At 36.7% G+C, this 24688-nt stretch overlaps 1 protein-coding gene across 1 annotated transcript in view; it reads left to right on the top strand.

Moving 5' to 3' along the window:
• Window positions 1-22093, top strand: part of FYB (FYN binding protein) — a 42399-nt gene extending 20306 nt beyond the window's left edge. Inside the window, exons 4-18 of the mRNA XM_010185032.1 lie at window positions 837-856; window positions 1637-1683; window positions 3064-3181; window positions 4860-5016; window positions 7200-7344; window positions 10184-10212; window positions 11476-11545; window positions 12083-12223; window positions 12911-12942; window positions 14001-14070; window positions 15466-15571; window positions 15894-16056; window positions 20765-20798; window positions 21924-21955; window positions 22071-22093. Coding sequence (XP_010183334.1) covers window positions 837-856; window positions 1637-1683; window positions 3064-3181; window positions 4860-5016; window positions 7200-7344; window positions 10184-10212; window positions 11476-11545; window positions 12083-12223; window positions 12911-12942; window positions 14001-14070; window positions 15466-15571; window positions 15894-16056; window positions 20765-20798; window positions 21924-21955; window positions 22071-22093 — 1187 coding nt within the window. The remainder of the gene's footprint in view (window positions 1-836; window positions 857-1636; window positions 1684-3063; window positions 3182-4859; window positions 5017-7199; window positions 7345-10183; window positions 10213-11475; window positions 11546-12082; window positions 12224-12910; window positions 12943-14000; window positions 14071-15465; window positions 15572-15893; window positions 16057-20764; window positions 20799-21923; window positions 21956-22070) is intronic.
• Window positions 22094-24688: the final 2595 nt, after the last annotated feature.

Raw genomic sequence — 24688 nt, 5'->3', positions numbered from 1 at the left:
CCTTGGTGGGGAGGAGGCATCGGGTGATGAAGCAACTGTATAAACCACAACAAAGAGGCACTGTTTTATACTTGATAAAAAAAATATTTGTTGACTGTGCTTCTAATGTCTCTTTGTGGTCTGCCTTCAATAAGAGGCAGAGAGTCGCTATGTTGTACCAGGAGCAGCTAGAGAAGCAGATTGTGACACAAAGAATTTCAATCTGCCTTCTGATCTCTCCTCAGGAGGACTTGGCCTGGTCCAGGCACAGTATATGTCATTTAGTGTGCTAGCCATCCCTGCCATACAGCAGTGCAGACTGTGGAGCTGAAACTGAATTCAAGTTCTTTTGTTACCTATCTACCTGCAGAGTAAGGAGAAAGCAGGAGATTCACAGAACTTCTCCTGGAGTCCAGGGTTGAAGCTGGCTTAGCAAAAGAGCTTTTGGCCTCCTTATTCAGCTGCTGGACTGGTACAAGCAAATTCTCTGAGCTGTGTTTGGATTTATTAGGCTTTTAACAATTACTTTCTTGTCTAAATAGGCATTTTTAAAAACAAATAGCATAGGTAAATTTATAAATGTGACTGAAGAATCTTTAAAACTGATTTTCCCATTTTTAAAATACATGGTGAAATACGCCATTTTGTAGATATTTCTAGTTTACACTGTACTACAAAAGCAACCTGGAAAAACTCTGATTTTTTGCATTCATATTCTCACTAAAAGCAGGGAGCCTGCACATATTTCTAGTTGATATCACTGGTATTATTAGCAGTTTGTAAATAGTTAATGCTGGAATGAATATTTTTCTGTGCAGCAAAAAAGAAATACCCTGTTTTTATTTTTTTTCATATAGGTCATGGAAATACAGAGGGGGTAAGTGTTATCCGCGATGATAAACCAACCTTTCTTAGCACAAGCTTACAAATTTAGTAAAATCCCTGCAACTCATTAGAAAATTAATTGCAGAATGAATCCAGCATATTGACAGGAAATTGTAGGAGCACTTACTTATTGTGAAGGACAGAATAGAAGTCGGGTAAGCAGAGCAAACTGGAACTAATTATCAAAGCTGGCTAGACACCAAAAAATTCTTTAAAAAAAAGCAAACCCACCCCTTTTATTTCCACTGACATTTCACTTCACTGAATTTTTTCAGAAACAAGGGCCCTGTTCTATTCTACTAATAAACCACTTGTTCCAGTTAAGCACAGGTTTGTGTTGGTGTTGTTAAATACCTGGCTGTACTAGGTCTAAAACAGCCTCTGGTACCCTAATCTGAGTCCTACTTAGACCCTCAGTGTTCCAGTATAACTACTGCTAACTCTGGCACCTTCATCATGGCAGTGCAATCACCAGCACAGACAAAAGCTTTCCAGGACTAACATTGCAATTAAAATGTCTGCTTTTGATTAAGCCATATGCTAGTGTGATTGTAACAATCCAGTTGTGGTATCATAAAAACAAAGTCAGAAAAAAAATAATAATGGGTTTGAATAATGTAGTAACTTGGTTTAGGAAGAAAAAATTAATTTGTATTTACGTTTTCCTGTAAATATTTTTATATAGTTTGTATGAAGCTTACATAGCAAGTCCATTTTCTTCATGTCTTTCCAAATGTATCTAGGCCATTGAAAATAGATTTTTTGCTTACAGGGCCAAGAAAGTGATGGAGAGACGTATGAAGACATAAATGACATGAGGTAGTAATTTTAAGCTCTATAACATATTGCATCTGTATTACTAAAAGCTTGCTAACAAACATGCTTCATTTGGCACAAAAGTGTTATTCCACTGCAGTCCCTGTCAGGTGTTACTGTGTTCATTCATTTCACTTAGAGAAATTCAGGTTGTTCACAAGTTCATAGATATGCTATGCCCTGGGCTGCAAAAACTCCTGCAATAAAATCATGTGGTTACTGTGGTCAAGATAACAGAAGTCCAATTTCTGACCAAAGAAACATACATGAATCGCTGTTTGGAATTACAGCCTAGGAAGAAAAATAAGCCCAGTCTCTAGGTATTATGGTCCCAGATAGATCTTTTGTTGTTGTTTTTCTTGCTTTCTACAAAAATATACTGAGAACTCCTATGAGAGGATGGATTTACAGTTCTCATGGCCGGAGTCTACTAGCATAGCTACAGAGACAGAATACAAGCTCTTCTCATTCTTTTGCCATTTAGCCCTTTACTTTACGGAGTCTCCCACCCTGCTAATGTCTAAATATATGGGATTCACTGTATGACAATAGCCAGAGAAAAGCTCTCCCTTAGAATAAGTAACAGCTTAAAGTTCCTACACAGAAATACCTTGTTTCAGATGTAGAATTACTTTTGACAAAAGTTATTGTTGAATTCCCTTTGAAAATAGATAATTTTAAAAGTGTATAACCAAACCAAGTGATCCTTTTTCAGTATAGCAAAAGTGCCAAAAAGAAGAAGAGGAAGGAGCTCACTCAGTCAGTTCCATAGCATTTGTAAAGCACAGTTCTTCCAGCCAGACCATTGGCAACAAACAGCAGAGCTGTTTTGCAGGGTGCAGTTCTCAGTACCAGACAGTACATGAGGCACAGCAGGCAATGCACCCTGGTGTGATAGGCACATTTATGATGCAGTGCAGAAGACTGAGTGTCATTTGTGTAGACTTCTGGAATAGGTTACAAATAGGTTTAAAACTGCAGTCTGCTGGTAGCTAAGGTTTAAGTTCAGGCTGCATCTGATGACCTAGGTAAATATTTAACAGCTGCACGCAGACCTAAACTGCTACCAGATTCCAAGCTTGCTTGCCAAATTAGTTCAGAGATGTTTGGACATGCATGTGTAGAGCCAGTCTCTTACCTCCAGATAACCTTTTCTGCCATACTGTCCTTGAGGACAGCCACTTTAAATTATGTATGTAATATAAGAGAAAGGGCTGCTTACTCTGTCTGCTGCAGCCACAGATAGGGTTTAGAATCCATGGCTTTGATTTCACTGGGAGAAGTCTTTTTTCATCACATGTAGTTCTTGGTTAACCTTGGGTAAGAAAGCTTTGGTGAGATTTGCTTCACTTGCTACTTTCAGTCTTGGCAATGCACTTTCAGATCACCAAGGGAAAAAGAGAAGAAGCGGGACAAGGAAGAAAAGAGAAGAATGGATCAAGAGAAGAAGGAACAAAAGGAAAAAGAAAAGAAAGAGCAGGAAATAAGGAAGAAGTTCAAAGTAAGCTTTTTGGTTTGTAATCTGGCCAGAGACATGTAAGAAGCATTATTTAGAGTTGCCGAGTTCAAAATACAATTTTCAGCTCACTACGAAACTATTTGTTATGGTAGGTAGTTCAAGCATCTGGATAAATTCTGAATAAAGGTTTAAGCTATCTGTTATATTTGGCATATACTTGATTTGAGGGTCTGTAACTGAGGGCAAAGATACTTTTTCAGTGTTTAATACAGTTTTTGTTAAATTCCCTTCTCACATTCTTTCTATGTAAAAAAGTCTTAAAAATGTTTCCTTTCACTTTTCTGTTTAAAAAGCATTTGCAACACTAGAATAGCATCAAAAGTCCTTAATAAAAGTGAGAATTGGATCCCATATACTTAGAATTTTTTGCTTCCCAGGAGTCAGATACAACAGTATCCAACCCTTAAGAGTTTTCAGCATTAGATTGCAACACATTGCCCCTGCCTTGGTCTAAAGACACCTAAAAAGACTTACAGCCTAAGTGGGGAGGAAAGGACTAGGGCATGTGTAGGGGAGCTGCAGTCACTGCCCAAGCCTATAGGCTAAATGATGATATAGTTCTTTCTGATTTATATCATTTTCATGTAGCTGGTGGTCTCCATGCTACCACAGTTTACAAATCTGCCAGTCATTTTCTGTTAACTACTGCCTGTTCACAATGCTCCACTGTGTTTTTTTCAGCGTCATTGTACATAGTGGGCAGCTTTGTTTTTCTTCTTGTTACCCTTTCTACACAGTAAAACCATGGTGATTCTCTCACATCATGGCCTTGGTTTGCTGTGAAAAGACTGATACAAGTTGAGGAGCAAATATTAAAGGAAAGTACCAATAGTTAATAACAGTGAGTTATCTGGCATTTGTCAGGATCCAAGTCTATTTTTCAGACCACTCCTGTGAAGTGTAGGCATTAGTGCACTGAATGCTTTTAGACTGCAAACTGCTCTCCTCCAGCCATTAAAGTATGTTATTACTCTTAAATGCAAACAAATATATTTTAGTGCATATTTTCTTTCCCATTTCTTCACCACGTATACAGGATAGATATTCCTGAGCTAGTCTGTAACTGTCAACAGCCACATTCCTCTGCAAGATCACATCTATATTAAAGCTAGAGATACTAGAATCCAATATGGTTTCTCCATAACGTATGCTAAAGATCTCACAAGAAGAGTCCTGAATTCCAGTAAACAGTGTGATCATCTCTTGTGAGTTCTTGCAGGATCATTTATAAAGCAGAATTGTAAACATAGAACATTATGTGGTAGACTTATTTGTGTTAATGAATATTTACTCATATGAGTAGTTCTGCCGCAACTACATGGAGCTGCCCACTGGAATTAAAGATGTGTCTGTTTTGTGAACCTGTGAAAGGCTCCATATGTTAGCCTGATGGTTTTAGTCTTTGTATTTCTGTGATTTTGCCAGTCACTCCTTCAGCTGCTCTGCTGCTCCATTGCTCTCTCTTTTTATTCCTGATTATTAATTCAAACTGGGTAGTTGGACACAGGAGTCAAGCCTTTCTGTTTATTTGCCTGGACTATTTTGAATATCAGTGAAACAAATAATCGTCATCACAGTAAGTTTCTCTTTTGTCTGAATGTTTGAGAAATAACTCCACTTTTCCATGTCTGTGATTTCTTTTGTTGCGTCTTCTCTGCAGTTAACAGGACCCATTCAAGTCCTTCATCAGGCACGAGCTCGTGTTGACCACAAGGGAGGGAAGAATGAGTTGACTGTCAAACAGGGGGATGAGATTGAAATCATTCGCCTCACAGACAACCCAGAAGGAAAGTGGCTGGGCAGGATAAAAGGATGTTGTGAGTTATGTTTCTTCCCTGTGCTCCCAAATGGTTTCACTGTGTGACAGCAAACATTTAAGCATCACACCAAAGAGTAACCTTACCAAGGCTGAGTCACTGGCCACCAAAGTAAATAATTACCACAATTCACCCTCTTGTCCTTAGCTGGCATGCGAGGCTTAGTTCATAGTAGGAAGTTATTGTACAACAGAATGTAACATCTATAGACACTAGAATAAGTTAGGAACAGTATGTTGGGATTTTCATGGACCTGGTGAGAAGTAATTCCATGTCAGCCTTCAAATAGCATCAGAACTTGGCTCCGTGCAAGTAACAGGGATCACATATTTTTGTGTCCTTGTATTAAAAATGACATGATTGTTCCTAAAATAGAAACAAAAAATGTAAGGTCCTGTTTTAAGTGTTTGTCATGTTCCTATTCCTATGGAAAGTTTCTAACTGATTTCTAGATTTTATTTTGTCTGAAATCCAAGGTGTTTCTCTAATTGTATAAATATAATCAGTGGATCTGTGAGTATGATAAGAGGTTGACAGTCTGGCTCCTGAGTTATAGTAAAGACATTAAAAAAGAAATCCATAAAATCTATGACAATTATTAAAAGCACTTGCCTGCTTTTTAAGGAGACCGAAATGACAGTAAGTTCAGTAAGACAGTTCACACCTGTAGAATTGGACAATACCAGCTGAGTACTTTGTAGTACTGGATGTAAAAAGACACTAAGGAACAGCAGCGTGTCTCATATGAAGAGAGGCTGAGAGAGCTGTGACTGTCCAGCCTGGTGAAAGGAAGGCTCAGGGAAGATCTTATGATTGTTTATAAATATCTGATGGGAGGGTGTAAAGAAGATGGAGCCAGGCTCTTCCCAGTGGTGCCCAGTGACAGTGCAAGAGGCAACAGGCATAGACTGAAACACATGAAATTCTGTCTGGACATCAGGAAACACTTTTTTACTGCAAGGGTGGCTAAGCAAGGGAAAAGGTTGCCTGAAGAGTTAGTGGAGTTTCCATCCATGGAGGTCTTCAAAACCTGACAAGACACGGTCCTGGGCAACCTGTTCTAGTGAATCATGCTTGGGCAAGTTCCAGTTTCAGCTATTGTGTGATACTTTGAAGTTTTGTGAATAAGTCTTTTGCATTGAGCATTTTGTACATAGGAAACCAAATCTTGGTGAGGGCTGGCATAAGGGTATTTTCTTTATCATGTGCACTCAGTTATTTGATTTACCTTTAATTAATTTACTTTTCATAAAGTTTTTCTTGCCTTAGCAGAACTCTAAGCTCTACAAGGCTTCTAACAAGTGTCAATGGTACAGCCCAGTTTGTTTCACCAATGCATCAGCCTTCAATGTTTACAGGCCAGTAATGGTCTGTGAAGAAAACCAAGCAACAAAGGAAAATAATTTCCAATCATTTAAAATAAAATCTAAAAAAAAATCATTGCGTTACAGATTTTAGGGGAAGCACACTAAAACAGGGATCAGGCAGAAACAGCAGAGTGGGCGATTTTCCATTTTCAAGAAATGCAAGAGCATTTTTCACCTTTAAGAAAATCCATTCATGCCTTCAGGCAGTATGCCTGCCTAAAATTCTCCTCAGCAGAGACAGAGTTCTGAATCTCGGGCCAACTGTTCTGCTGGAAGTTTCTCCTGAGCCATTGCACCCAGAGGTATAACCAGATCTTTCTAGTAAAGATCCAGGGGCAAGAGGATAGCAGTGCAGCTGCAGTGTGTGTACCAACCTGAATCAAAATCAATACAAAGAAAATGTCTCTCCCTCATATTGACCTCTCAGAATCTTTACGTCATGGACTGCCCTAAACCATGCCATGAGACTGCAGTGGTCCCAAGGTTAGCTGGTAAAGGGAGCTTGCCCCATGATTCCTGAAGTCTGCACAGAAAATTCTTCTGCTGTAGCTGAGATGCAAATAATGGTGAAGTTAACTTGACAGCAGCTGAAAAGGGTTTTGAGGGAAATCTGAGTTCGGTCTGAGATTTGTATTTGTGTGGAATCTCCATTTGAGGTGGAGCAGCTGAGGCTGCTCAAATGAGACATTTCTCTGAAAGTTTTCAGAGATCATACAAAACAATTCAATCACTGATTTGGAACCTTATGTTAAACTCATATTTTTACCATGACCTTTAAAACTCTAACTGCCTTGTTACATGTTTTCATCCATTTAGATGGATACATTAAAACAACCATGGTGGAAATTGATTATGATTCTTTAAAAAGAAAGCAACAACCGCCTACTAGAGCTTCTGTGAAACATTCAGAGAGCGACCAAGAAGTGTATGATGATGTTGGAGAGCAGGACAGTATTATCAGGTATGTATAAGGAACACATAAAAAGGAACCAATGATTCACCCCAATCAGCCTAGACAGGGTAAGTTTTACAATAACAAAGCAGACTTGTCACAGGAGCACAGGCATTTACATCAGAAACATGTAGCTGAGCTATTCAAACTGAAGTAGTCAGAGGAACAAGAACAGATGCTAGAATCCAGCAATTATAGACATTTAGGAGGAATCCATGCTATGGGACCTACAGCTTTGCAGTCCAAAAGAGAACAAAATGCAAACATGCAGGATTACAAATCACCTGCAGGAAGTGCAATTCTCTTCCTTCCCTCTCTTTTCTTGTTCTGTCTTTTAAAGTCACATACTGCCTTTTCTAACATGCAAGAATAAGAGACTCCAAAAGCAATGGAAACAGTCAGTGCACTGGGGAACTCCTGATCACCCTCACTGCTCTCAAACTATGAGTCTTACTTTTTTCCCTTTGAAGAGAAGGGACTTCTGGAAGCATGACTGGGATGGCCCTTCAGAGTACAGTGTGGCTAACATGTTTATTCCTGAAAATAAGGCCTATAAAATCCCATTATTATTTATATTTTTTTGGTTCATCAGAAGCTTCTCCTATATGGCACAGTTTCACATGCATTTGCAATGCAGTGCTATATTGCAGACTCTCTACTTCAATGTGCCATATTTTTAACATCAAATAGATCTGCAGGTGGAGAAGTGTCATCTCCAGCAGTGTATCAGATATGCTGGCATGAAAATATCCATGTGATCTTATGACAAGAGCCAAGGCTCTCACATGACCCAACATGACAGTGGTACCTGTTAACCTGACCTCACTTAAATCTACTTCTGTCATGTGGTGCAACAAGCCAGTACTCATCCTCCATTACATGTCTTGATGTGCAAAAACACATACTCCAGGTTTCAGATAAGAGATCTGCGTATAGGTGTAGAGCATTTCGATGTGTAGGACAACCATCTTGAAACACTCAGCTATTGTACCTGCTTTTGCTGCTTCCTAGCACCTTAACTTAGAGGCCTGGCTGGAATAAAGAGACCATAGCTGGCTGGCTGCCAGGTGCCGCTGATCCTCAACTGCTAGAACATCCCTATGAGCTCCACAAACAGTACTTGGAAAGACCTGCATTCAGGCTGGCATCCTTTAAGCAACCAGTATAGTTTTGCATATGATGTTCTTCCAGACTGCTCAACATCAATCTTCCTCCCTGCACATTGGTCTCATAACATTGTAACCTAGGCAGAAGAGTTGCTTTAGTTCTTCTGTTTAACCATTATGTACTTCATTGCAGATGTATCTTTGGTCAATCATTTTCACTATGGCAAGCATTACAGTTAACCACCTCAACGCAAGGAATTTAGAAATTTTTTTTAATTCAAAAGCAAACAAGAATACTTACACTGTTGCATACTAGAATAACAGTGTAAGGAACTTGGAAGGATGAATGAATGGCTCAGATTTGTTAAATCCTTTAAGCTGTATCTTGACATTTTTATCTTCTCTAGTGATTAATAGCATTCTGTTCAGTCCATGAGCTGGAATTGCTGGAAGGTCTGACATGCATCAATATGGTTTGAAACCACTGTAAGAATGCCATACTAAAAAAAAGCTTATTGATCAAATACTATTCTCATTATCAGTAATACTGTTAATATTACAAAATTTATAAGTAGCTAGGGCTGTTGTATTTCAGGGTTTCTTGGCACAAGAGTTTAACAACTATCTTGTTTTGATGTGTAAGTTTAAGTAAGGCTCTGACCTGGAAATAATCTCAGCTACTGTGAAGCCATCAGGACTTTTTCAATTACTTTTAGAACACTGGCCTAGTATGGATTCCTTGAAATGTTAGAAACCTGCAGTTAGAGGTTTAAAGCATCACCCAATGAAAGCTAGTTGAGCAATAAATTAATTTGTTTGCCGTTTCCTCTCAAGAAAATCCCCTCATAAGGGATGAATCTCAAGAGTGTGGGTACACTCACTAGTGTTCAGTCAGATTATATTTTTATTCCCATCAAGTTTGATGACGTGATCTCCTAAGATCCTTTACAACATGAATTATTCTACGATCCTAAGTCATATTTTGTGCTTTAGTTTAAACATATCAACAAAAATATCAAATATATTCTGAATACAGTAAATTGTTATAGCTGTAGATATCAGTCTCCATTTTCCTGAAAGTGACATTTTGTGGGAAATTGCTAACGGTTTCTAACAACTACTAGCAATTAGGACTGAATGTTCTGCTCATATGAAAATGTGCACCTTCATTGGCTTGAAATACCTGCACTGATTGACGCAAATAGAGAATTTGCTTCCCAGCTTTACTTGTACTGTCCTTTCTTTCACATTACCTAAAGAAGGTATTGATAATTCTCTCTCTTCTTCCCCTTTGAATTACTGTGAATGATATTTTAAAATACTTTTTTCTGATCTGTAACAAACTATTTCCAGGGGGAAAAAAGAGTACTTTTCCTGCTTTACCTGAATCTTCTGAAAGTTAATCTCTCCTCAACTAAGAACTAGTTCGCTTATGACTTGGACGACACATTTTCTTTAGCATTAGTGAGAATGCAACTTCTGTTTTCCTGTAATAAACTGGTGTGAGTGTGGTGAAAACAAAGAGAAAAAAAGAAATGGCATGTTTAGTTGTCGCCCCTATAAAACACATGAGAAGGTGCCTGAGCTTCCAGTGCAGAATTTGTGGTGCTCAGTTGGCAATGCAGAAGTGCAAAATCCCAAAGGTTTAGAACTAAACTACAGAATTGATGGGTGATCGTAGAGTTTTCTTTTTCCAAATGATGACTGTATTTGTCTAAAAAATCTCTCATTTGCTTTTCCAGTCAAGGTGGTGGTCAAAGTGGAGCTGGAAGTAAGTTCTACACATACCTTTGGGGGGCATTGTTTCTGTGTACTGCTTGCCTTCAAATCCAGACCTCTGCAGCTTCCCAGTAATGCAATAATTACCCATAAGCATGCTAAATATCAGTTAACGGGCAACAAACAAGGAAACAGAGTGGCCAAATTAACTTTCTTACCACCTATGGGAACTTGGGCAAGACAGAAGTTTTATCTCCAGATACTGTGAATCAGAAGCATGCCAGATGACAACGAAACTTTGAGGTTTCTTTGTAGGAAGTAAATAATCCCACAAAACAGCACAGATATAATTGACAAAATACTAACATGACCAAGAGATTTTGTGAAGGAGAAATTCAGTTCTGAAATAGTCAGTAATACTACCAATTAAAGATATATTTTGCTGACACTGCTAAGGAGAACTTCGGTTTCAGCAATACTCTTAAGTCCTAGTCAGTATGGGTGCAGTGGTTTCACACTGTCAAGAGCATACATTCAAACCTAGTTTCCCCTTCAGTAGCACATGTGTTTATGTAGCATTCACTGCTGATCACAAGAGCACAAGTCATCTTCTCAGCTTAAGAGTTTAGAAACTAGTCATGGCAGAAGCATCCCCTGGCAGTGCTGAATGAAGCTGCTGCCAGCTAGATACAGATTTCAGTGATTACTCTGACCAGTGGCTAGAATTGGACATGGAAACTGAGCTACCCCTGCATTGAAGGAGGTGGGGCTCAAAGGTCAGAACAGAGACCAAAATGAGGAGCTTACATTGCACTTGCTTCTGTGGATGAACACAAGATGTCGCTTGCTGAGTGTTGGTCTGACATCTTCAGTCATCACTTGAGTCATACACAAAAATTTAAAGGTCAGCAGTCATCATCACAGCTCGGCCAAAATCACTCATTTAGAATTTCATGGAATATAGTGCAAATGCATTTTTTTTTCTGTATTCATGCTCTTGTGATTGGCAATGCTACATTTCATAGATTCATAGAATCATAGAATACCAGGTTGGAAGAGACCACAAGGATCATCCAGTCCAACCTCTATTCCAACTTCTAGTCCAACATTTAAATGCTGTGGATGGCATTCCTAACTGGGACAAGTCTGAATCACTGTTTTAATAAATAGGCTGTGCTGGTTTACAGAAAGATTCCATTTGCAAGGATATTGTCCAAATTGCACATACATCTGACATACTTAGAGGCCAGCAATGAATACCCTATTCAGCAGCATTAAATATAAATGCATTAATTTACCATTTGATCTATTAAAGAGATGTTCCCACCTCCTCCTTCTGATCAAGAAATTTATGATGGGATTGATGATGAAGATGTTATAACAAGGTATGTTTTTATATAATTTCAATAATTTACTTCTTATCACAATGTTTTCATTTCAGTTTTCAGTATTTTTTAATTAGGAATAATAATTAGGAAGTATTAGGATGATCAGTAAGTGGGTATGCATCGGGATAGATTTATGAAACTAAAAAAATGGTTCTTTGGTCTTTTGGAGAAGTCTTGTTCTGTAATTAATTTTGGTATGTCAGCAAAAGTAGCTACAATCATAAAAAACCCCAAATCCCCAACTAGATAGAATAGCTCTGAAATGAAAATAACAAACTCAAATGTTAGCTTGCTGAGTAACAACATGAAAACAGTAAGCCACTAGATTAATATATATACCTACAAACATATCTCAATATATACAAAAGGCCTAACATATGTATTTCTGGTGTAGCCTTTTAGTATTTAGCATTTAGGTAAGTGTCCTCACCTTGGCATTAATGAGTATTATGTGCATCAGTGGAGAATTTAGACTGGACCTTTTAAAAAGAATGTTACATTTTACATTGTGATAATTGCATGCATACTCCAAAGGTCTGTATCACAGGATGAAGATAAGAACGGTATCTGGTCCTGGGGAATCTTGAAGAGGCTAAAAGCCAAAAGTGACAAAACGAAAAGTGTACGAGAAAAAACAGCCAAAGTCAATGGGGCAGAAGATAATGGAGATTTGTTGTAAGACTCTGCTAGGAAATCACAGTGCACATTAACTAATTCTAATAAAGCATTGATCACATGCTACTAACATGTTCTCACAGCAGCCTTATGAATCATGAATCAAATTGCGGATCAGGATGATAATTTTCTGCAAAAACTCCTCCTTTCTTTTCAGCTGTATATACATAAATATATATATAATTACTCTCTTAACAAACTGTATTTGTTGCATAAGCCTGGTAATTAAACACACCAAATTTTTTTTACTTGAAGAGAACCAAAACAATCTGTCATCTTTGTGTCACTCTGGTGATGTAAGTTTGCTGTACCCTCAGGTAAAACGTACATTGTTCACCAGTACAGTGTCGCTGAGATAAACTCGTAAATCTAGTTCCATTAATACAAATTTTAGAAACAATATGCCAAACAGAGAAGTGCAAAAATTGTCTTCTACCCATCTTGCCTAGAGGTTAGATCAGCAACTGGTGTTTTTACCATCGTCTTCTCTCTTTCACTTCTAAGCCAGTTTACTTCAATTCAGTGGTAAAAATACAATTATGCCATGAGTACTGCTGGTGTCAGCAGAGCTTCAAAATATCTGGAAATTACTTGAAGCCCTTGTGTTGCAGATTTTTTAAGTGTCTTAAGTGATAAAAATGCCTATTATTGTGATATAAATACTTAATAAGCATCTTTTTTTTCCAGCATGACTCCTTCAACAAAGCAGTTTGAAAAAGGTAATTAATAGCCTATTGTTCAGTCTCCATATTGATTCCTGATCCTTTTTTCTGTATACATTACTCTGCATCACGCTAGTCACAAAAATACATTCAAGGAAGGAAACAGGATTTCCCACTGCTTACCCAGTTCCAGCAAACAAATTTCAAATATTGTCACTGATTTGGCTACAGAGAAGGAGATGCAAATACATTGTAAGCTCTCTAAAAAACAATTTAATGTATTTTTTTAAGAATTCAGGATTTTTCTATGTGACATTTCCACTAGTTCATTTTATTTAAGTATGAACAGATACACCTGGAAAGAAACACTTATTGCAAGAACTCAGAAGCAAAAAGACATGCTTGTTATTTTTACCCCTTGCAGTGTCTCTGTAAGATAACATATACTAATAACTATCAGCTCAGTCATAGAATAAAAAGCAAGGTCTTATAATATCCGAGGCTGTTACCTGAACTGAGTTCTAAATCTGCTACTGTGATTTTTCTAGCTATTGATTTGGTGAGCTGAACAATTGCTTCCTCTCTACAAATACACTGTATGTGATTCAAGGTACATTCTTGGGGTATGAATACTTTTCACTGCTTTGGCATTGCAGGATGGCCTAAAAATTATCATATATGTGATTTTATATCCAGTTCTAAGAACCATTGCATTGACCAAAGTGCTATAGAAGTGCCTGAGTGTATATTAAAATCAAACCCTAAAAATATACTTTGATGTAACACAGTGGGAAATGGACTAATTAAAATGAAGATTAAAGCCTATTGCATTAGTCAGCATGTGCTAAAACTTGCTTCATCTTAAGAAGATTAAAATATCAGTGAATACTTATTATTATTAATAAAGAGTCTTATTCTGAAAAGGTTGGCCGGTATTTGTTTTCCACAGTACATTGTGGAAAACAGAGAACTCACAGTCACTATAGACAACAAATGGCTACAGTACTTGCCATAATTTCTTGTCAATTTAGATGTGCTTTAGATTGTAACACAATGTATTCACTACTCAAGAATTGCATAATAATTTTCCATTCTTTTAAACACTATCGTTTCAGGTTGTGGAGACAATGATGTTTATGATGACGTAGATTCTTCAGATTTCCCTCTGCCACCGCCTGAAATCAAGCAAGTTAAAATGACAACTACTTCCCTGATTAGAGAACTGTAATATATTCTGAAACATTTTCAAAGTATTCACTGGAGGCAAATTGCTGCTAACATATGCTTTATTTGGTGTTGTCTGGTTTCATAGTTCTCCTAATCCTACTGTTGATAATGTCAGTTTAATGCTCCCTGACTCCATTTCAGATTGAAATTTTTTTTTTAATTTCAACAAATTCAGTCCCTTTCTTCAGAGGCAGAAATCAATGCATGGCCTAAATGTACTTCATTGTAGATTCTCTGCATGCAGTTCTCTTCCTATCAGATTCGGGGACTGTTAGGATAAGTCCTTAATCCCAGCTACCGCAGTATTTTAAGAGTAAAGGAGATAGTGCCCTGTGTTTTAAGTATGACACACATCTGGAAGTGTAAAGTTCAATATGGAAAACTTTTATTCCTAAACCAGGGCATTATGGCCATCTCTGGATAGAGCACAGATGCATTATGAGCACAGATGCATCTGTAATATGTGCATCTGGAAAGAAGACTGCAACATGCCACAGTCTGTTGTTGCTAACTCCACTCAGGTGGAGCTACAGAGTACACTACAGTAATCTAGTCTGGAGGCATTAAAACAGAGAGACCTCTTTAACTGTATATCCAAAGGAAAAGATGTGGCCCTCCTAGATTAGGGTCCTCCTCTAGGTTAGTCGACACACACGTGCATACATTCATCATCAGGGAAACTATCATCCACAACTCCTAGAGAAGAGGATCAAAAAGTAGTCAGACTCCAAATTTCTAGGTACTGCATCAGGAAGGACATTTAGGGCATGAAACCCTTCTGTGCTCACTGGCACAAGTCAACAGTATCAGGGATTTGGAAAAAAAAAGCCAAAAAACAACAGAATTTTTAATGAGTCATGTAATGCAGATTCCCTGGTGTAACAAAGTCTTCTATGGGCATGTAGGACTAACACAGCTGCTGCATGAAAGGCTAAGATGTTCAAGCTGTCTCCACATTGGGACATGTTATTGCCCAAAAATACACAGACTTCACAAAAATTGCTCCTTGTCTAGAGATTCTGAAGTGATGGGTATCATTTACTTAAAACTATTTTTGGTAGATGTTAAGTTCTCATTTCTGTAGCAGCTAGATACTTTGAATAATTTTACATACTGACTTATGTGATAGTTATATTAACATTATTAAAAGAGAACTCATTAAAAGAGAAAAGAAGGAAAGACAACCCCAACTTTCTATTTCTTTTGAAATCAAATCAAATTAGTTTTGTAGAGCAACAAAAATGTACTAAAGACACATGAAGGCAAATGCATTTTCACTAAAATTATCAGAAAGATTGTCAGTACCTCAGATGTACTGCTATTTTTGTTTTTATCTAAAATCTCTTGTTTTAGTTCGCCAAAATCAGCAAGCCTTGGAAAATGTAAATCAGATGAAAAAGATGCACAAAAGCTTAAAAAGATGGAAAGAGAAGAGAAAGAGTTCAGAAAAAAGTTCAAAGTAAGTTTTGTTTAAAGGAAGTTTCATTCATATAAAATATGAAGAGTGAAATATCTGTATGGAGTCCCGTAATTTGTATCCTCTAATTTGTAAATAATCCATTATTTTGCCTTTGAAAGGTAAAATATTAGTCCTTGTAAAAATAGTGATCTGAGCATTTGTAAGTCCAAATGGCAAGCATGGGTACATACAACATAGCATAAGAAATTATTTCATTAATTTTCAAAAATTTACTAATAAAGGGCAACATTTTGGTCTAAAAAGTGCATGATACTTTACATTGATGGTTTTTAACCAACAACCCTTTATTTTATTTTTGCAGTTTGAAGGTGAAATTAAAGTTCTTTACTCTACCACTGCAGTCCAGGATTTACCCCAAAGAAGATGGGGATCTAAAGACTTACAAGTTAAACCAGGGGAGTCTCTTGAAATTATAGAAAGTACAGATGATACCAAGGTCTTGTGCAGGAATGAAGAAGGAAAATGTAAGTTTTATTAAAAAGCTGTAGTACAAATGAAATTGTCAGGGAATGATTGAGTCAGGATGTATAACAGTGCTTCTTCCATGTCATGTTAAACCAGTGCCTAATACTTGTCTATTTCCTTGCCTGGTGGTTTGCAAGAGAAAGATTGCTGTTATTTCATCATTGTGTTTTAAGAGCACCTTGCCTTAAAAAAAGTTAAAAACTCCCATGGAAAGGAGATACCAAATGTGAGAAAAGGGATAACTTAGTTATGTAAATCTTGCTTTGCATCAACTAAGATTAGCAGATGTTTCTGTTGCTTCAGTCTCCCTCTATTTGCCAAAAAGAGTATAGCTCTGATAACTCCACAGAATCTAGTCAAAGAAAAACCCTTGGTGCACCTCTGGGAAGCACTTGCCCATTGACTGCAGCCCAAGGAAAATCAGTAACATTATTCTCTGTATTGCCAGAGATGGAGTTTAATCTTTTTAACATGCTGGCAGGGGAAACTGCTTAGGAGTCTTCCCCCCAGTCCCCAGCTGATGCAAGGTGTATGTCCTCACCGGCAAGCCTACTTGTTCTGGGAGCTGCAGGAGGCCTTTCAGTGTTTCTTTGAAACTCTTGGCCAGAGTGTTCATTGGCAGAAGTTTCTGCATTTTTTGAGAAGTCTGGACCAACTACTCTTGGTTTTAATTTCTTAATGTGCTTCTGTTATAATACTTTTCAAATCTCCTAATGAAAATTCACTTTATGTAGGAACAGACGACGTTCAAAGTAGCAGCATCTTTCTGCTCACCTTTACTTTTTACCTCTGACCTATGTAGAAGACAGTCCAATGCCATAAACCTCTGAAGGGGGTTCAGTAATTTCTGTGTTTTTTCCCCTCTATACTCAGCTGTTACAGTCCGGAGTATAGCCCTTTTCCTGGCAGGCCTGCAGGATGAGGAATATTTTCTTGCATAACAACACATATGGTTTCCAAAATATGTATTGCACTAGTGTAGCTGCTTCACAAAGAGCAGCTTTCAATGCCGTATTTTTTGAATCAAGCTAATAACAAAGTAGGAAGTAGTTAATGTTGGCTGTTTTCCTCACACAGTCTTCAAATAGTGACAGGAGCTACTGCTTTGCTATGCATAAAAGAGCAAGATAAATAAAAATAGCCTCACTGAAAACCTCTGAATAGATATCTCTCTATTTTCATATTAATTAGTGAAGTTTGAATCCTACTTTATTTAAGTGAATGACAGTTTTGGTTATTTGCTCTAGTTGTTCTAGTTCTTCACATCTTAAAGCTGCGACTTTACCTTTTGAAGGCCAGATAGAATGAAAATCAACAATTAAATATGTTTTTGTTACTTTCTTGCACATGAATTCTTCCATTTGATCATTAACTTATCAAGAATGTCCATAGCTTTATACCTCTACTGACAGTTAAACAAAATTACAGATTATAATATCTTCCCACCTTATTAAGCAAGGGCTGATGGTTTTAGGAACATATTCTGCTGTTACTTATTTTGTTATTAAATTATTTGAAATTTCAAAAGTGAAACAGGAACTGATTCTTATTTACCTTCTCAAATTCCTTCTTACTATTGCCTTGGTCTGACCCAAATATCTTTAGAAATACACAAAGACTAACTAAGATGAACTTTCACAGATTTTGCTTAAACATTACGATATAAATGTACTTCAGTGCCTAAAAATGTAAGTTGTGTCCTCTCCAAATTTCCTTTACGCTGTCAGAGAGCAGCTGGCCCAATGTATCATAGCTTTCAGTGGTGGTAAGTAATCAAGATGGAGTGTGCTGACCTGCTGCCTTGTTCCCTATTATGGAAGCTACATAAATATGAATAAATCAGTTAAAAACTGAAACATTGGACATGTAATTTTGGCTTAGTAAGTTTGAAAGACTGTGAGATCAGCATGGGCTGCGTCTCCCATGTATTTAGTGGCTAGGGACTGTCAGAAGAACCTAGATTATGCTTTGCAGCAGTAGAAGGATTGTCATGTGCATGTCTGGCTTGCAAGCACACTGTGTTTTTACACTATGACTGTAAGCGAAGAAATTTTGCTTTCACGTCTGTTGTGTGAGAAAACTAAAGAAAGAAATAGAGAAGATAAGCTTAGCCAAATGATTATAAATGATTCCCAGGAGACTTCAGGAGTCCTGGAAATAATTTGAATCTGCTTAAAGAGAATTTTAAAGAGATGATATCTTAAGAAAAAAAAATATCAATTTCCATGCCTTTATCCCAGATAATAAAATCTGAGGAAAGATAACCAGGCTGATATCCTGAATAGATAGAGCTTTCCTTATGTGTACTGACTTGCAATCAGTCTGAAAGACTACACAGGTGACTCACACAGGTGACTTAAGTTCAACAAAGGCAAGTGTAGGATCCTGTACCTAGGGAGGAATAACCCTGTGTAGCAGTACAGGTTAGGGGGTCACCTGCTGGAAAGCAGCTCTGCAGAGAAGGACCTGGGAGTCCTGGTGGATCACAAGTTAACCATGAGCCAGCAATGTCCCCTTGCAGCCAAGAAAGCCAATGGTATCCTGGGGTGCACTAAGAAGAGTGTGGTCAGCGGGTCAAGGGAGGTTCTCCTCCCCCTCCACTCTGCCCTGGTGAGGCCACATCTGGAATATTGTGTCCAGTTCTGGGCTCCCAGTTCGAGAAAGACAAAGAATGACTGAAGAGAGTCCAGGGGAGAGCTACAAAGATGATGAGGGGACTGGAGCATCTCCCTTATGAGGAAAGGCTGAGAGAGCTGGGTCTGTTTAGCCTGAAGAAGAGGAGACTGAGTGGGGATCTCATTAATGCTTATAAATATCTAAAGGATGGGTGTCAGGAGAAGGGGACCAGACTCTTTTCAGTGGTGCCCAGCGACAGGACAAGGGGCAGTGGACACGAACTGGAACACTGGAGGTTCAAGCTCAACATGAAGAAAAACTTTTCTGTGAGGGTTACAGAGCACTGAACAGGCTGCTCAGAGAGGTTGTGGAGTCTTCTTCTCTGAAGACATTCAAAACTCGCCTGGATGTGTTCCTGTGTGACCTGGTCTAGGTGATCCTGCTCTGGCAGGGGGGTTGGACTGGCTGATCTTCAGACATCCTTTCCAACTCCTAACATTAGTAAGTAATTCAGAATTACTTACTAGTACTATTTGCAGGACTCTTTGGGATATTAGTCTTTTTAGATAACTTTTCCAACATTCCGTATAGAAAACATAGGACATTTTTATATATCAAGACATTGGCCAGCTGAAGACTGTGATAATTCAGCAGCTTTGGGAACAGTATTAATTCATTGTGCCTGATGCCAATTTACAAGGGAAAGCTTTCCCTATAAATAAAATTACAGCTCTTGAAAAGAACAATTTCAGTTAGAATAAAATTAAGGCTTGGATGTAAAAAAGGCTTAACACAAAATATGAGATTATTTGACTGGACATTACTGTGCATTTGAAAAAAAATACTTTCATGTCTTGAATATCATACAATTAAAATCCATGTGAAAGAAGAAATAATTCCTTAAGGTAAAACAGTAAAATCTGGGGCTTTAGCTAGATTAATCCGAAGAATCACCACCAGAAATACTTGCAGAAAACTGATACTTCCTGTACTATATAATGGTATTCAAGGAACCTTGCAAGTCAAGCTAATAAATTTATTCTAAAACCTATGAATTATGTATGAATTACTATAAAACTGTTATTTTAGTGTGAACATTTAAGCCTCCTAATGAATAAAAGGAAACTTACAGAGTAATTTAGAATATAACACAAGATCACATTTCTCCTTTAGAACTGTCCTAATTTTGTACCAACATACTAATGTTTACCAACAAATATGTAATTATTGTTATGGCGTTCTCTTTGTTTGTATAAGTTATACCAGTTGGCAAGATATCAGTAGATATCTTTTACCAAACACAAGTATTTTTCAAGAGATTAAATATATTGAAGAAGGATATGTGTAGTTTTCATTGGTAATGCAAGAGAGTACTGAAATAATTCACTAGTGACTACCTTTTCTAAGGTATTTCCATTATCTATAGAAACAGTTCTTATCAATATGATACAGTTAAAACATTAGAACTATTACAGTTAATGATAATTCATTGGTGTATAGATAGATATTGAATGATATTTTGTCCCTGTAGGAAACTAGATATATTTCTGTTAATTATTATTGTAAATAATATTATGTGGTTATTTTTATAACACATTTTTGTGCTATAGTTTGTGAACTGTACTGTTTTGTGCTAACAGCAATTGTTTCACACCCTTCTTGTGCAACCAGGAAACTAAAATATAAGATGAAAACCTAATCTTGCATAACCTGTATTACTATTTTCTCCTTTCAGCACTAGTTTTGTACACAGTGGAAACTATTCCAGTGAAACTAGAGAAATGGTGTAGTTTGAATATGTGAAGTACCTGGCATAGCAGAAATATAACTGGTCTTGGAGCTACTGTAGTATTCCGATTCCCTAAGGGACCACATTATACCTAACAAGCAGATAAGAATAATTAAAACTAAAATTGAGCATAGCAAAATATTCCTTGAGTACATATCCATTGTACATTGTTATCCATCTATTATGTCTTTCTGTCTGAAATATCTAAAAGGGAAAAACTGCATCTCACTAATGCTAGCAAGAGAAGAAATGACATGAATGTTTAAATTTAACTTAAATACAAATATACTTCAATTTTACAGATGGCTATGTTCTGAGAAGCAATTTAGTTGAAAAGTAAGTACAAAGTGATCTCTTTGAAAAACTTGTTAAAACACTCAATTTTCTTCTTCTAAACCGTTTGTTAAATACAAGTGAAATGTAATTATTTTAGTATGTCATTCTATTCCTGCAAATTGACTTATTTTTATGGAGCTTAGATTTCCAAGAAGTAGACACATACATCCATGCTGGAAATTTTCCAGGGCCCCATTCTTCATTGCTTAACCATAAACTCTGAAAAATCACATAAATTAAGCATTATTGGTACTAGAATCTATTACTGAACTGCACATTAATGTGATTAAGTGTATTGATGCCATTTTCAAATGTTTAACTAAAATGAACCAATTTTTCTTTAGGTTTGTGTTTTTCAGTCTTACTGGGATTGAGCAGATTTGGCTCAGTGCTGTGCTGAATAATTGCATGGAGTTCATCGTTTAGGTTCTAATCCAAAACTCTCACCAGATAAAGCCTTTCCATTTCCTTCAAAGGGCTTTATATTAGACCCTTAAATATCAAATCAGATGTCACTTTTAGAATTAAAGCCTGCAAACACTTATAAACTTTTAAGTTATATATATAAATGCTCTTATTGGCTTTCATAGACCTGTTCGTGTATCTAAGTGACATATTTTGAAAATTCCTATTCATGGAGCATTTATGTTTTATAGGCATTACCTAAATTCATTTTTTAAAAAGCTGCTCCTGCAAAACCATTGTGGCATTGCCAAGTACAGAAACAAATAAGAATTTCAAGGGCATACTGATATTCTTTACTCATCTTTTCTGATTTTCATTTTAAAAATCAGCAAGTATTTAATTTTTCATGGAAATATGAGTTTGTTAGAATAGCTAATTACAAACTTAATCTAAAAAACCCAACCTTTTAATAAAGCAAGCCTTTCATGTTAGAAAGAAATGCATCCAGCTCTACCCTTCACTGAAAATCCTTTGACCTAACCTTCTGGCTCAACACTGCTCTGCTACCACATAGGCTGCACTTTCCTAATTAGCAAATTAATTACTTGATAGCATGTCTGCACCATACTGCTACACTATTTTGTATCTGCATGCAAATGCTAATATACATCTGATGTCTCAATATTTGAATAAATTATTTTTCTTTTTTTTAACTTACAGTGATGGAGAGATTTACGATGATATTGGTGATGGTATGTTGAACATTTCAAACAATACAGTAACTATGTTCAATTACAGCAAATAACTTTATCCTTGAGTTGAAGTACTACACAAAACTAGTATTTTTGCATTTTATTCCCATTGCAGATTGCATCTACGATAATGACTGATGCAGAATTCTACGCAAGTACAAGCTTCATTGAAGATCAGCATTTATTATGGACTTCCTAATCATGACAGCAAGGGAAGTCACTGAAGCTGATTACAAGTTAATGGGTTACACTCTTCTAAATGTACAATTAGCCTTTTTTCAGGTTTCAGGGTTTTGTCATCCCTTGCTTTGTATGACAATCATATTGCCATTTATCTGAGCAATTAAAATTCAGGGAGTATCAGCTAAAGTTAAGGCTATGATTTTCCACTTCCTTTCCACATTTGTGATGCTCTATGTAAAAACAGTTCACCAATTAGCTATACGCAAAGAGCCCAGTTCAGGTCTATGAAGGATACAGAGGACAGCAAACCCTGGGAACAGGCTTTACTCAGGCTTTGGTCTATTGAACACCAGAGGCTGCTGCTCCTGGGACAACAGTATCCTGAAAAGAAATGCTTCCTTTGGTGATAACATCCTGTTGTGAAAACAGGAAATCGAAAGTGGGCATCAGAGAAGACAGTACGTTGCTGACCTGCCATTCCAGCTGCCATAGCGTTAGCTACACTGACATGTACTGCCATGTACCATTTTTACTGAAGTTTCTTTCTCTGCGTTGTACTAATGATAGAATACAATTTCCTAAAACATATTTTACAATTTTGTAAGTACTTTTTGACTAACATTAATAGTAAAATAGTAACGATGTGGTACGTGTTACATACAGCACTCTGAGATATAAACCATAGAAAAGTCTACTTTATAGTATAGTGTTGCTCAAAATACATTCAGAACATTTAGATTAAGATTTAATTTCTATTTAGGTTGAAGATATGTTGTTGTTGTCACTATAGTAATTTAGGCATTAAAATAGATCTATAAACTGAGGATAAACTGGTTGGAAATAGCTTCTAGACTAAATATGTATGTATACTTACCACACCATTTTGATAATATCTTTTTCTTCTAAATACTATATTTTACACTAGACTTGGCTAAATGAGAGTACAGAAATTAAACATTTCCATGCTTAGCCATTGTAGAAACAACATTTATTCCTAAAGATCATTAGTGATTCTGTTCTCTGAATGAGCAAGTAGCAAATCAAGGTAAAATGAATGGATGGATCATAATAATAAATATAATTTTGCACTTACATATCAGAACTCACTGGAAATCAAAAGATGTTTACAGTGAGCTCCCAGTAAGGAGTATGAGAATGTGCAGAAAATGCAACATGTAATTGCAATGTGTGATGATTTTGCTACAGTGTAAAATAACCAAAAACCTGTAACAACCAATGTGGCTGCATCAGTGTAAACAACTCCTCTTGATAGTCTGGTCTCCTGTGATCCTCAAGGGAAGTAAGGCACACTGTGCAACTCAGTGCAATGTGGCAAGCTAGCAAGTTTACCCTATAATCATTAAAAAAAATTTTGGCTCAGTTGAAGTCAGTGAGTTTTGGTCTTAGCTTCAGTAGAGCTGAGATTTCATCTTACATAAGTGACCTTTATTGATGGTTCAAAATACAGTACATCTTTAAGGAGGTATAATGCTATGGGGATATAAAATAAAAAATTAACTGTAGAGATAATAGCCTATAAGCTATTTTATACTGTATTTAAAATCATGGATAATACACTGAAAAGCTATATGCAGACTTGAGTTTCCTGTTCTATATTCGCTATTCAACTGGCATCCGGGCATACAAATACCAATTTTATGTGTAAACATCAGCACCAACACCCATATTTAAAACATGACCTTGTATATAAAGTACTATGATGTGTGTCTAGCTATTTGGCTATGTCACTGCTGGTGATCTCTTTATTTTTCAGGAGCATTCAAATTAGTGATATGCCAAAGAACTGAGAGGGAATGCAGACATTTAGAAATAAAAAAACACTTGTCAGTTAACAACAGAATAAATGCTTTACATAGTTAATTATCTCAAAAAGAGTTTTTATTAAATTCTAACCTATATGCGCAGTCTTGTTTTAGTGTTAACTGATAGTAGAACTCCATGTGTTGCAGTAAGACCAACAAAGGAACTTTCCTTTTGAACATAGTTTATCTTGTATTAAAGGACTTAAAGAGAACGTAAACCTCTTTTGTTCCCCTGAAAAATAAGTTAATGTTATTCTTTGTGAGATTTTTCCAGTTATATATTTTTAATAGCTTTTCCATGTTCTTAGCCTTTATGTGTTGTAGGTACTCTGTTTTCTTACTGATTATACTGACTGAATTGGTTGTATGATACATTAAATCATCAGAAGAAATAATAAGGTACTGTAAGCTAAAAATCTGCGCATTTTCTGCCCAGATCAAATATAATGTGATTGTTACAGGGTGTTGAAATGTATTAGTAAGGTACCACACACTGAAAAATTACTGGTATTGTGTATTTGTATCTCCATTATTTTACCAGTCGTTCACTGGCTGCATTTTTTTCTTTCTTCTGAATAAAAGTGTGCTTTCTGACAAGAGATGTGGGTACAGCATTTTCTGCCAAAGTAGAACAACAGTAGCTGAAAAATAACTTCTGAAAATTACTCACTGAGCAGCTGACAAGAGTGAAAATCAAGTTTATTATTGTTGCAAAGGCAGCACAACT

The sequence above is a fragment of the Mesitornis unicolor genome, unplaced genomic scaffold (genome assembly GCF_000695765.1).
Source record: "Mesitornis unicolor isolate BGI_N332 unplaced genomic scaffold, ASM69576v1 scaffold6915, whole genome shotgun sequence".
Lineage (NCBI taxonomy): Eukaryota > Metazoa > Chordata > Aves > Mesitornithiformes > Mesitornithidae > Mesitornis > Mesitornis unicolor.
The sequence above is the reverse complement of the archived record's forward strand: the minus strand, read 5'-3'. Positions and strand labels throughout refer to the sequence as shown.